This window comes from Plodia interpunctella, chromosome 10 (assembly GCF_027563975.2).
Source record: "Plodia interpunctella isolate USDA-ARS_2022_Savannah chromosome 10, ilPloInte3.2, whole genome shotgun sequence".
Taxonomy (NCBI): domain Eukaryota; kingdom Metazoa; phylum Arthropoda; class Insecta; order Lepidoptera; family Pyralidae; genus Plodia; species Plodia interpunctella.
The window spans coordinates 5,486,824-5,500,607 of record NC_071303.1 but is presented as its reverse complement, the minus strand read 5'-3'; the positions used below and the strand labels follow the sequence as shown (position 1 = coordinate 5,500,607).

The 13,784-nt window shown below is 35.6% G+C and overlaps 2 protein-coding genes across 4 annotated transcripts; both read left to right on the top strand.

Annotated features, from left to right (window-relative positions):
• Positions 1–211: 211 nt before the first annotated feature.
• On the top strand, positions 212–5,621 carry LOC128672887 (farnesoate epoxidase-like). 2 transcript variants are annotated; one of them, XM_053750389.1, is made up of 9 exons: positions 212–408; positions 992–1,243; positions 1,578–1,803; positions 2,270–2,450; positions 2,718–2,817; positions 3,239–3,422; positions 4,120–4,237; positions 4,492–4,627; positions 5,049–5,621. In XM_053750389.1, exons 2-9 carry the CDS (start codon positions 1,036–1,038, stop codon positions 5,231–5,233), a joined length of 1,338 nt encoding a protein of 445 aa, XP_053606364.1. In that variant the 5' UTR covers positions 212–408; positions 992–1,035; the 3' UTR covers positions 5,234–5,621. The 2 variants fall into 2 exon arrangements, with proteins under 2 accessions (XP_053606364.1, XP_053606362.1); XM_053750387.1 differs by having other exon boundaries at positions 212–821.
• Ent3 (Equilibrative nucleoside transporter 3) lies at positions 5,622–13,763 on the top strand. Of its 2 annotated transcripts, none has more exons than XM_053750386.2 (10): positions 5,622–6,749; positions 7,442–7,596; positions 7,939–8,142; positions 8,422–8,660; positions 9,006–9,021; positions 9,789–9,986; positions 10,369–10,556; positions 10,999–11,127; positions 11,682–11,793; positions 12,147–13,763. In XM_053750386.2, the coding sequence occupies exons 1-10, from the start codon at positions 6,571–6,573 to the stop codon at positions 12,281–12,283; spliced, it is 1,557 nt and encodes a 518-aa protein (XP_053606361.1). In that variant the 5' UTR covers positions 5,622–6,570; the 3' UTR covers positions 12,284–13,763. The 2 variants fall into 2 exon arrangements, with proteins under 2 accessions (XP_053606361.1, XP_053606360.1); XM_053750385.2 differs by having other exon boundaries at positions 5,623–6,749; positions 9,006–9,078.
• The last annotated feature ends 21 nt before the right edge of the window (positions 13,764–13,784 follow it).

The following is a 13,784-nucleotide window of genomic DNA, read 5'->3' as shown; positions in this document are numbered from 1 at the left end:
AATTCCACCAATAAATTGTATGTTACTTTTATCACAAATTGAAATCGTAATTTAAAATTTAAAGAAATAATTCAATTATAAATGTTACAGTTCAAATACTTTCATTACCAGCTTACTTTCTAATTAATGACTGCAAAAATCATTTAGCAAAAAACATTCAATTATAAACAAAATTTTAATTTTAAGGAAACCGCAATTTTATTGAAAAAAACCTGCCTGTTCACACATTCGGCTAGTGTCCTGTGAATTAATTTGTAATCTGTATATTATGATAAGTAAGTTGTTACCTACTTATAAGGATATTAGGTATATAAATCAATTTACTAGTTAGTAGTGAGGTTAGTAGTTCAGAGTTTAAAGCAGAGTTTAAAACGTGCAGTTTTACATTCAACAACACATACCATACCTGTAAGTAAGTTTTTTGTATTTTTTTTAATAGCAGCTAATTTTTCGCATAATAAAAATATACAGGAACGTCCAAACTTTTTTCTAACATTCTGATATAATTTTCTTATCTTTCTAATTCTTCGGTAATAGTTAGGGACCCATAGCTTAAGTACAAATATATCTAAATATAATTTACGAACAGTTCCTATTGTATCCGAACTTTTAAGTCTGTAAGTATTATTAGTTTCTTTTATTCTTATTTAAATTATGTTGCGACTTACAATATGAATATTTAGATTTAGAATAACTCATGAGGAAAAATGTTTAGTTCATTTTCATTCACTGCAGTGAAATGTGGCACTTTGCTGTTTTTTTGTTGTTGATTTATTATTTAATTAATAGGAGAAATTCCAAATATTTATTATATCCGCCAGGTGAAGCTTTATTGTTTTATTTCTTGTAAAATTATATATTTTCTTTATAATAATTCAATAAGTATTTGAATAAATCACAGATATAAGAACTTTTCAATGTAATGTTTTTATATCTGTGGAATAAATACATTCTTATCCAAAAATTTTCAAAGAAAAGATTTCAATTACAGGTCCTTACTCTTTACCCATCATAGGAAATCTTTTATCAGTATGGATGGGATTGAAGAATCACAAATACCACCATAAGTTGTGGCAATCGTGGTCGAAGATTTATGGTAACATTCTTGGTTTGAGGCTGGGCTTGATAAACGTTGTGGTCGTTTCCGGGAGAGATATGATTAAAGAAGTTTCATCTAGAGAGGTGTTTGAGGGCCGGCCTGATGGATTCATGTATACCATGAGGTCCTTTGGAAAGAAACTTGGTAAGTTTTTATGCTATAATATTGCATTTGTAATTTCACTGTCGCACAAATTAACAGGTTTTTCTTTCTTTCTAGTTATCATGATAATAATATTAGTATAAGTAATACTATTATCATGATAACTAGAAAGAAAGAAAAACCTACCAAAAAGAATGATTACAAATTTCAAGAAAAACCACAAACAATTGATGATAATTCAATAATTATGTAATTTGAGTTCTACCAATACTTATGTTATTAAATAAGGCGATAACAAGCTGTAATTATGGCTGAGATATCATCATTTTACACACACGTCAGAATTATCTACATAATATATTATTATTACTTATAGGAATTGTGTTTGGTGATGGCCGCCCTTGGAGCAACACTAGGCGAGTTGCTTTGAAGTACCTTCGAAGTTTTGGATATGGTACTCGATCCATGGAAGTTATCATTGCGGAGGAATGCTCGGAACTAGTAAAATTGCGCGCCAGTGACTCTGGCCAGCCAGTACTTGTAAACCAAATGTTTAATATTTCCGTTATCAATATACTGTGGCGCGTCGTAGCAGGACGTAGGTGAGAATAGATTTTCTTGAAATTTAATTTTATTGTCCGATTCAAAATATTTTGAAATCCCATTCTATTTACACGCCATGCATTCGTTGCCTTATTTACTTTTTAATTACCTATTCATTTAAATTTCAATAAACGTGTCAAAAAAGCAAATAGGCTATCATCATCCTATAAATTTATGTCCAGAAATATAAATCGATTTACAAATCATCATTCATGAAATTACTTTCAGTATGTTTCATATAGTTGTGTCATTTATTAAGAAAACCGCCCCCTTAAGCTCATCAATCAAACTAATGTAAGGCCCGCCCGCTATCTGAAGGTCCTGGGTTCGATTCCCAGCGCGGAAAAATATTTGTACCTATAATCACATAATATTTGTCTGCAATTCTGGGTCTGTTGTGCTCATTTCTGTTGAGTATCCATCGCTTAGTATTGGCTGTTGAGTGTTGTCCATTTATTCATATAGATACGATTTAAATGATGACCGAGTGAAGCACCTCTGTGGCCTTGTGATGCGGCTATTCCGGTTGGTCGACATGAGCGGAGGCATCATCAGCTTCATGCCGTTCCTCAGGCACCTGGTCCCGAAACTAATCGGGTTCACTGAGATGAAGGCTATACACGCCAGTCTGCAAACTTTTGTTAAAGTAGGAAATACTTCCGTCATACTCACTAGTTTATAATATTATCTTTAGATATTGCTTTTTTGTTCCAAAAAATTCAATTGTAGATTCTTTCATTTTTCATTCTTTAAATACAATTGTTTAACAACATATGCCTAATTGAAAAGTTTTGGAATACGTTTTTAAGGAACGAAATATTTATATAGTTTTTGACAAAGTTCCATATCATTACTATATACCAGTGTCTGTCATTATATTACCATGCTTTAAATTTGTATGCGTCTTACATAGGAAACTATAGAAGAGCACAAAGCCAGCATCGACATTGAAAATCCCCGCGATGTTATCGACGCCTTTCTCATTGAAATGCTGTCGAACAAGGAAAATGCTTGTACGTAATATATCAGTAACAAATAGTTACTTTCAAAAAAAGCCATTAACGAATAGTCTGTATTATATTTTATCCAGTACATATTTTTTAATTCTTCTTATGTTGTACATATGTTTTTGCTAATACTGGCGTCAGATTTTATTCAAGTCGCCTAAATGACTAGTAGTAAGTAGTCGCATAACGCATTAGTGAACTAAACTGTCAACCAGTGTGCAGGTTTCCTCACGATATTTTTCTTTCACTGGAAACAAGTGGTGGTCTATGAAAATTACTATACATGAGTAAAATTTTATACAAACCCACGTGATAGGTCTTAAACATTGAACGCCTCGCACCGCTTTTTTACTTATTACCTTACTAATAAAAATACAAATCTTTGTTAAATATATTTGGGTGTACTATACTCTTCTTTATATTATAGTCACAGAAGAAGAGCTATATGTCGTGAGCTTAGATATGCTTGAAGCCGGCATGGAAACCGTGGCCAACACAGCGGTTTTCATGCTCCTTTACTTAGTGCGAGATGAAAATATTCAAAGGAAAGTGCAAAAGGAGATTGACGATGTCATTGGTATCAGACAGCCTTCTTTAAGCGACAGATCCAGGTATGTTAAAAGTGGGTGGCAAGAGATTTGCACGCAATTAAAATAGCAATTTTTAATTTTTACGGTCTTCTGTGTTACTCTTAAGTTTCCGCTTGTAAAATCACAGAATCTTCAAAACTGTAAAGTTTATCTTTTACGGGAACTATGAAAACTGATACATAAATGTCAGATTGGAATTGGTTTGAGCCTAATACATGAATAGAATTCGAACCTGGGACCTTTCGAAGACATATGTATTATATCCTCCAAGTCACCAGAAAAGAGGAAGCTTCATTGTGTTTATGCGACGATTTACCATCATATTATTGTTTAAGTTATGACCGTCTTTGCAATAGCATAGACCGTTGCATACATAAATAATAAAAGATACTATACATACTTCTATATCCGTGAACTTGATCCCAACCTAACCCACTGTCTAGAAATAGAACAGTTACACAATACGATATTTATCTATGATTTATTCTACCAAGGGTTGTATACGCAGTCCCGCTTCTAGGTGAGGGACGTGGTAATAGCATAATGAATCACGTAATATTAACATCACCTAGTATTTAATATTTTCCAACATTGTCTGGTATTAAAATAAGAAAAAGAGCTGATGATCTTTAAACTATTAATCTGGAATAACTCATTTAAACACTTTTTATCAGTTAGAAACATATCATATTTTTATATAGGACTTATTTTTTCCTAGAATGGTCTACACTGAAGCAGTTTTACTGGAAACACTGAGATTGTCAAGTGTTGCTGCAATGGGGATTCCTCATATGGCCCTTGAAGATGCTCATCTGGGGGAATACCTCATTCCAAAGGTAAAACACTTGCAAAATCCACGACTTAGTCTCCTCCACAGGTGGGGAAATAAATTTCTTGGTCTTCACACTAGTGTGAAAGTCAAAAAATGTTATGGGGGACCCATTTTACATAGTGTGACGATTAGGAAATAATAAATAATTATATATCACTATATAAATTATGTATTTTCACAACACTTTGTGAAAATACATAATTTATTGCTAGAAACATTTAATTTGGTAACATATTTTTTAATTAACTTTTCCTTTAGGGCACTTTCCTCTTGATGGCAATACACGATCTGCACAACGGCGACCTCTGGGAAGAAGCAGACACTTTCAAACCAGAACGGTTTTTGAATGAAGGAAAACTGGTTCAAGACGAACGACTCATTCCGTTTGGCTTAGGTAATTTTTGATTTATAATGAACTATATTTTATGTAGATTTATATATTATGTAGGAAACCTATTTTCCGGGATGAAGCTTATCTCCTTTTACGTCCTAACTATGGTTAAATATATAAAGCATGGAAAGCACATAAGCATGTGTCGTTAAAGCACTATCTATCACTTATGAAAGCACGATTCACAACTCCCATGTTTAAAGCCCCAGAACTACATTTCGGGCCTAACATACACCCTCGTTGGAATATGTCTTTTTTGGTGTACTGTGTACTATTGTTATTAGTCCATAAGATATGGCCGTTGAAATCTAACAAAAAATCTCAAAAGCTATAAATCCTATTTAATATCCAATAATATATAGTGGGTAATGCCACATATGTAGTTGGCAAATAAACATGTGAATCTTTGAATCTATTGTTGTAGGTCGTAGACGATGTATTGGGGAAGGACTGGCCAAATCGGAACTCTTTATGTTCTTGACTCACATCCTGCAGAAATTTAATCTTCGAATTCCCCATGGAGACTCACTGCCATCTTTAGAGCCCGTTGATGGACTCACCCTTTCTGCTAATCCTTTTAGTGTTATTTTTGAACAAAGATCTTCATAGATGTTTAACTTTGTTAAACTTGCTAGATTAGATTTTTTATTATTATTAATATACTTTTTCTTTCATTTAAAATATAATAAAATAAGTATATAGGTTTATGATTAAAATCTATCCAAATATATTTAATAAACTATCTAATATCCCATGAGCCTGAATCTTCGCTTCACAATTAGCTCAAAAAGTCTTATCTTGTATTGCCATATGTGTAATTACGATATACGTATCTACATAAAAGAAGGAATTGTTTTTTAAAGAAAAATATACAAACAAAAAATTATTTACGTTATTATTTGTAACTACAATTTGAAAACAACTACACATATGGATCGACCGACTGTGATTCCGATTGTAAACGATATTTAACTAATCTATATATATATATATATATATATAAAAGAACAAGCGTTTTTTACTAATCAACGTCCAGCCTAAACCATAGAAGCTACAAACGCGAAATTTGGGCAGTAGCTTTAGGTTATTACGTAGTGCTCAGATAAGAAAGGAATTTTCAAAATTCGACCACAAAAAGAGGTAAAAATTGTGGGTAAAATTTGTATGAAAAATAACGAAAATCTTTACTGTTTACTTGAAACTTGGCACAAATGCTATGCAACAAAAATAATAAAACTCGTGTTTCAGGATTTTTAAAAATTTGATCTTGATGGTAGTTAAATGAGGGTGAAAAGAAATATAACCCATTCAAAATTTCGTCAACTAAAGATATGAGTAGACAACTCAGCTGTAGACAACACCATTGATGGTTCGAAACCTGAATTCAATTATTTTGAATTAAACCTGATCTATAGGGTGATTACTGTGAAACTTTTATTAAGGTTTTACCCAAACGAAGCTGGGGCGGGCTGCTAGTATCAATATAAAACAAGTCATTCATAGACAATTAAACGTAAATTGATTAATCAATGTTAAGCGATTCAATAAAACTTAACCACATTTAGGTAGTTATATAATTTATTGTAACTTATAAAAGTATAATTATTTCTTCGAATAAGCGAAGAACGTCACTGAAAATCAATGCGAAACCACGCATGCGCGACCTACTGGCACGTCTCGCTGTCAAGTCGGCCGGCCAAAATTTGTTATTAAATCGAAAACAAAGACATTCGGTACCTTAAATATCAACTCAAACTTTTATTTTTAATTAAGTTTTGTAACAGCTTAGTAAGTAGGCTAAAACATAAAATAACTTCACAAAACAAAGTAATTGATATTGTTAAGTAATCGTACTCTTATGATCATCGAACTGAAAGCATCATGAGGCGGAGATTAGACGAGTTTTTCTTTAAACGTAATTGAAATGTGGTAAATACATCATCATAATGAACGAGACGTTGGGGCGAGGTTACGCCCGCATCGAGGCGATCCGTGCGGCGCGCGGGGAGCCGCTGCCTACAGTTCCTGAGCATCCGCCGCCGCCGATGCCGCCAGCTGACAAATATGACTATGTCTACATGACCCTTTTTATTGCCGGTGCGGCGTTCCTCCTCCCGTATAACAGGTAATCATTCCGTTATTTTTAAAAGTATCTTGGTAGGCAATTACTGTTTTATTAGTTGGTTCCCGAGGCTTCCGTTGGAATTTTGGGATAAAAAGGACGATGTTCCATCTGGCCTTGGCAGACGGGGCAAACCCAAAAAGTGCTGGCTGGTGATTAAGGATGATATGCGTGCCAGTGGTTTGACAAGTGGTGCCGACGACCATGCAAAGTGTACACGAAAAAGTAGCAAAGCGTTCCCTAGGCTCTCTCAACAGATAAGGAAGAAACAGGACAGCGCCAGATGTGAGAGAGAGAATATTCCATTCTTGCTAAATTTCATCAAAATCCATCCAGTAATTTTTACGTACAAGTGTAACAAACATCAATTCAAGATCTGTCAATCCTGCCAATCATTTATAACACTTATTACTTGCTACGCTTCGGGGCTCCTGTTCCCATTTTAAAATAAAAAGTATGACATACCTCCACGTTACTTCAGTTTACGTGGACTAAATTTCATTAAATTCCTGCAGTATGGCTTGGTATGTTTAAATTATGGAACAACTGTATAGTTATTTATTTTGTGCTATGAATTAATGGCATTTACATGTTTAATCCCCTCGCACGTCCTAAACGCTAATGTAGGCACTAAAGAAGTACTGAGTGAAGAACTAGGAGGCGTCACTTCTTAGTAGATAAATTATGAATTCCAGTTTCGTGTGTGCCGTGGACTACTTCCAGGCACACTACCCCAACTCCACAATAATGTTCGACATGTCGACGGTGTACATTGCCTCAGCGTGCGTCGCTGTGGTCATCAACAACATGCTTCTCGACTTCTTCACTTACAACGCCAGGATCACCTTCGGTATGTTTTGCTATGTCTTGTTAAGAGCACATTGATCTGATAAAGGAGAAGGCAACTACTAACTAACTGTAGTTTCATTTCCTACTAAAATAGTGTGTTTGCAGCAAATATTCTTAAAATGCCTAGAATATTCGAAACCAAGTCAACATATATTTGATTGATTGATATTGATTAAGGCAATATCCAAAATTTTATGTCTTACAAACTTTGTCAAAAGTTGTCGTCGTCCTAGAGAAAAAGCTACGATAGAATCAGCGTTTTGTCCAAAGACGTTAACGTCTTTACCTATTATTTTAATAATTAATAAAGGCAATTTTTAATTATTGCAATTAATAAATGCAGGTATCTTGTTATCGCTCGGGACGATGCTATTCGTGACGGTGTGCAACATCGGCTGGGACCAGTTCTCGAACAAGGTGTCATATAGCGTGAACTTAGTGGCGATCGCTGTGGTCGCTTTTGGGTGCACTGTACAACAAGCCTCGTACTACGGCTTCGCTGGCTGCCTGCCGCCGCGGTACACGCAAGCTGTTATGGCTGGGGAAAGTGAGTCTTGTCTCTGTTTTATTTACTTCATTTTCACTATCTCTGTCTCTCTCTCTCTCCTTGCGCTTTCGCAATCCATTCAGGGCTGGTAATTGAACCTTGAAAGTGGCCGTATTTATTCAAATAGAACACATAACTGCGAAAAATATTGTATTCGTTGGAATTAATTGTAATTTTTAAAAACAAATAATTTAATTTTTTAAAGATTTTTTTTATGAATTTGGAAAGTAGAAGTTGAAATTGATTAGTCTCAAAAAAAACCGCTCACTTATTTTCCAGGCGCCGCCGGTTTCTGGGTATCCCTAGACCGCATCATCACGAAGTACGAGTTCCCGCAGCCACAACGCAGCACGTTCATGTTCTTCATCGTCTGCATCGTGATCCTGCTGCTGCACTCCGTTCTTCACCACGTGATGATGAAGCACCCGTTAGTGCTACATTACTTGAGACTGACTATTGAGTCGCGGCATAGGCGACGGATTCAGCTCCATTTGAATCCTAATGACGATGTGACATTGGTGAGTGAGTTCTCTCTTCTAAAATGATTGTCAGAGTTTCTTCACAGAAAGCAAGTTGTCGGTGAAAATGGCGAACGGCGCCCTGCGACATGCAAATTTTAGGGTCTGGTGAGCCTTATAACCTTTTTCGTTAATGTGGTTCACGTACTCGTTAATATTTTTCAAATCTCACTGGTAGTTCAAAAAATCAGCGCGTTCAAACAAAATTCATCAACTTTATTCGCGTAGATTGATACATTATATATTTTACATTTATCGGAGCACCGCTTGACATACATATAGTTTATTTAAATTTATATACAACTGTTGTTTCAAAATGATAATGTAAAAACTTTTCGATTCCAGATGGAGAGTGAAACAGGTGAGGGCAATTTCGGCGTGTTGAAATTGCAAAGCCCAGCTTTATCCACTAGCCAAGGTAATTTGCACCATCTATTTTATTTCCGTAATGACTATTTTCGATTGTGAGTACTATAACAAATCAAATATGTAGTCAGTTTATTCAAGCACCTTGCTAACACTACATCTTTATGCTATAATCAATGTATTATCATACAACACGAAGCAAAAGCTTCAGCTATGTACATGCTATATCCAGTACCTAATACTAAGTAACTCACATGTTTTTGTTAACACCCACTAATATTTTTTTAAATGTACTGTCTAATTAAAAATTAACGAGACATTTTGTAATGAGAAACATCTTATATGGATGTCATGTGAAACATCACGGCATGCTCTTACTGGTCAATTAAATAACTAGCACATCGGGTTTTCTGTCACACACTTCCTTTCTTTATAGTAAAATCTCTCCCATGGATTATTAGAACACAATATAATAGGAATTATTATATTAGCGACAGCAACAACGCCGCATTTCGGCCAATTTCATTCATTATTTTTATTGTGACGTTCCGCGAGAAAAAGTACTTTACTGAAGTTACACATACGACGTATTATGCGCATTGATATTAAAAACGAACCTTCTCTCCATGAGATACCTTTTCTCGTGGAACGTCACATTTTATGCTACCTATGTGGGATACATTTTGTACTATATGTAACTCAAATGTGAAATAAGGAATTATTGTATTGAATATCATGAAAATTTCATTTAAAAATTTTTAGCGGAGACTGAATCAACTGCATTCAGTTTCGCGAACCCAGTGTACTCGCCTGAGGCCGCGGCTCCGCTCGCGTCCCCGCCCAGCGCCTCGGAGTCCCCCGCGGCCTCGGCGGCGCTGCGGACTCCCAGACCTTCCTATAAGGTGGAGGATGTGGTATTCGAGTCTCCAGAGAGACCCACGTCTTGGCGGGCGTTTAAGCGTAAATATATGTTTTTTTTTGCTTATTCTTTTGTTCAATATGAATATATTTATAAATATATAAACTGAGAACAAAAAAAATGTGATTCACGTAATGAATAAAACTGATCAATTTAACAGACATTTAGTTACCTATTGTATTTGGTTATTCAAATACCTAGGTCACCATCAATTAAGGCTGTACAGCTAAATTTGGTCTTCGAGTTTCGTAACTCTTGCCTCTGTATACTATTAAGACGTATGGCCAAACTGAATTTATTCCGAAATTAGAACTTCACAGATCATTAAATTATATAGTATTACAAAAAACCTACAAACTACTAGCATGTCGGAACAACCACAGCTGAGGAGAAATGCCTAAAGTAACTTGTGTACAATTGAAGGCGGAGTGGTGGCGCGCTGGGCGGTGGCGCGCGCCATCTACCCGTACATGGTGAGCATAGGACTGGTGTACTTCACCACGCTGAGCCTGTACCCCGGCATCGCAGCCGAGGTGCCCTCATGTCGTCTGCGCGACTGGATGCCCATCGTGCTCATGTGCGCCTTCAACTTGTTCGACTTGTTCGGGAAGGTCAGTGTTTCCTTTTCTATTATTCTGTTTTTACTACACCCTTTCTATTGCATTATCACTAACCCAATTCGAACGTGTGTTAAGTTATGCATCGAGTGTCTGAATTGAATGAATTTTATTTTATTTTTAAGCGTATTTTTTCACCTTCCGACATCGTTTTACGTATTCGAGTACTCACTGGGATTTTAGTTATTTAATGATATTCCTTATGGAGTGGATTAATGACTTTTATAGCATGTAGCGCCTTTAGTATTTTATAAACTGTTAAAATTTTGACTAAAACTAACAGGAGTAATAGACATTTTTATTGAAAATACGGATCACTCACGTGTGAATATTCACGGTCGACACAAAGTCGACTACAATTTCAGTCTAAAGTTGAAAATCGATAATCACACGTGAGTGATCTGCATTTTCATTAAAATTATGTTTTTCTTTTCAGATAGCAGCGGCGTGGCCGTACGAGTGGAGCCGCAGCCAGCTGCTGATGGCGAGCGGCGTGCGGCTGCTGCTGGTGCCGCTCATGTTGCTGTGCTGCGCGCCTCGCCACCAGCCGCACATCGTGCCCGACGTCAGTACACACTATATGTTACACTGTCCTTACGTACTACATAACAAAGTCCACTGTCGCGTCTCAAAAACTGATGCATGGATTTTCATGCAGGTTTAGATATATACTTTATTATGTTTTTGTTATTACAGCAGCCGCTGCCTGCTTTAAGCCTTGTGGAGATTGAGCATTATAACGCCAGTCTTCAAGGGGAAGGGATCGGTGCAAGAATATAGCAACTATCGCGGTTTAAAGGTTTTCTCACACCATGGCTCTTTCTCCGATCTGACAGGAGAGCATTGTCTCGGAGTATGATTATGTGTTTCGCCCAGGATTTGGCACAGCGGACCCTATTTTCCCCTTAGGATTGTCATGAAGAAGTACAGGAGGAAGAATACGCGTCTCCATTTCTTGTTTTTGGATATGAAGAAGACCTTCCACTGTGTTCGTCGAGACATGACGCTGGGCACTGAGGTCCAAAGGAGTGTCCGACATGTCTGCATAGTTGGCGACACCAAGCGCGTACCAATAAGCGTTTAATTTCTGTTTTTTCCAATGATGTTTTTTCATTCCAGATGTATCCTATCATGTTCGTCATTGTGATGGGATTCACAAATGGATTGTTTGGTTCAGTTCCTATGATTATGGCGCCATCGCGCGTTGGGAGAGAAAATCGAGAAATAGCAGGTATTTATTTTTCAGTTTTAACTTATAACAATAAAATAATAATATATTTTCAAATGGATACTTTTCTATGTCAGAAATAATTATCGATATGATATTTGTACGAAGAACATTTAAAAGAAAAATAAAATTAATAATATTTATCTTCTATATTTTCGGAGTGGATATCATTTCTTTTCGTCTCTAACTGATTGATCGATTATATGATTTTTATTTCATTGTGAATTATATTTATTTTTTCGTAGAGTAGATAAAGATGGAAGAGGTAACAAACTTTTACTGTCGCTTTTTATAATATTAATTAGTAATGGATTAGCTGAGTAGTCATGTATATATGTTTGTTTGTTTGGTTGCAGGAAACATGATGACGCTGTCGTACAACGGCGGACTGCTGTCGGGGTCGCTGGTGTCGTACCTGCTGCTGAGCATGCTGGGCCCGCGCGCGGCCGTGCTGTGTCCCGCCGGTCTCTCCCGCGCTCCGCACACCTTGTAGATTGTTGCTGGTAGGGCAGCTGTCTGATCGCTGCTCCGGTTCCTCCGTCTCCCTCCTTCCAAAAAAATACACGAATCGAGGGATATGTATTATATATACTTGGTGCATGTATACAGGCCATAAGCCAAATCCGATACCTACCGGGGCTGGTGACCATTAGTCTTTTATAGCTCCCCCATTTCATGATAGTGTTCTTGTTCTGTTGAATCTATACATAATTTTGTCCTATCATATTTATCTATCCTGTCCTATCGTGTTTGGTGTTTGCCTGTTCCTTTATGCCACTTAATTTTTATTTGTAAGTATAAAGAATAGCTTAACATATTTTAACTTTAAAAGAACTTATTTATTTAACATTATCCTAACGTAAAATCGTATATAATTAATTCAGCTATAATAGACGTACTAAACGTACCTAATTTATGATATCAATATTTAGGCAAGTAAAAAATTTACAATTAGGATTTGCATGATATCTGAGCTTACAGGGAGCAACAAATAATTCCATACGTACTCCAATGTTGTCTCGTATTTTTTATGAAAATACTAATTTTGTTCCTACTAAAGTATTTTGGGTTCGACGGTTTTACTAATAAAATTAATAATATGTTATGTCGTTTGTAAGAAAACGTCGAAAACGCCTTTGGACAACTCGAACCAGTGGAAATTAAAAAGACAGTTGAATCGTGATAGGGAGACTGAAAGTTAGAAAATACGATGAATGTGATGTTATATTATGTGGTACACGTATTTGATAGTTGTCCATCTATAAAACAAGAATGTTGCTACTGACTGCTAAATTACTCGAAAAACATATTTATTTATTTATTGAGTTTATACTCAGCGGAACTCGTTGAACGCTCACCTCACAAAATTCATTATTTGCGCGGCCGTGTTTGCAAGGTAGCAAAATTCTTGAAGGCAAAAGTTCTTCACTAATTAGGTATCACATATGTTAAGAGACTGCCAGTGGCCCATTGGGGAATAATTTATTTAATCGCTGACAAATTGTGGTAGATACGTTTTGTAATATTTTGTACATAATTCAATGTAAATATTCATTCCTTAAACATATCGATTTTTATTAATCAGTGGAAAAATTACAATGTTACAAATATATGTAAGGCTTTGAACTGCGGTAACTTGAATACCTATTTTAACTTGAATTTTAGATCCAAAACAAATAACTAATTAACATATAACTTATATAAACAACATTTCATGACTTCAACTTGTTTTTCAATACAAAAATGTAACTTTCCTAAAATTTATTTCAACCTTTGTCGCGTCAACGTATATTTACTACATTTATACATTTTAATATATGTGTAGTTCATCATATTATAATATATAAAGTATGTTACATTTACGCCTAGCATTCTCCGCATAGTTTTACAATTTAGCACAATGTGTCTGTATCAAATCTGTACATTTACAGTACTTACTTAAAATGAATATAGAATAAAAATATTGAATTGAATTACTAATCTCTCATTGTCTA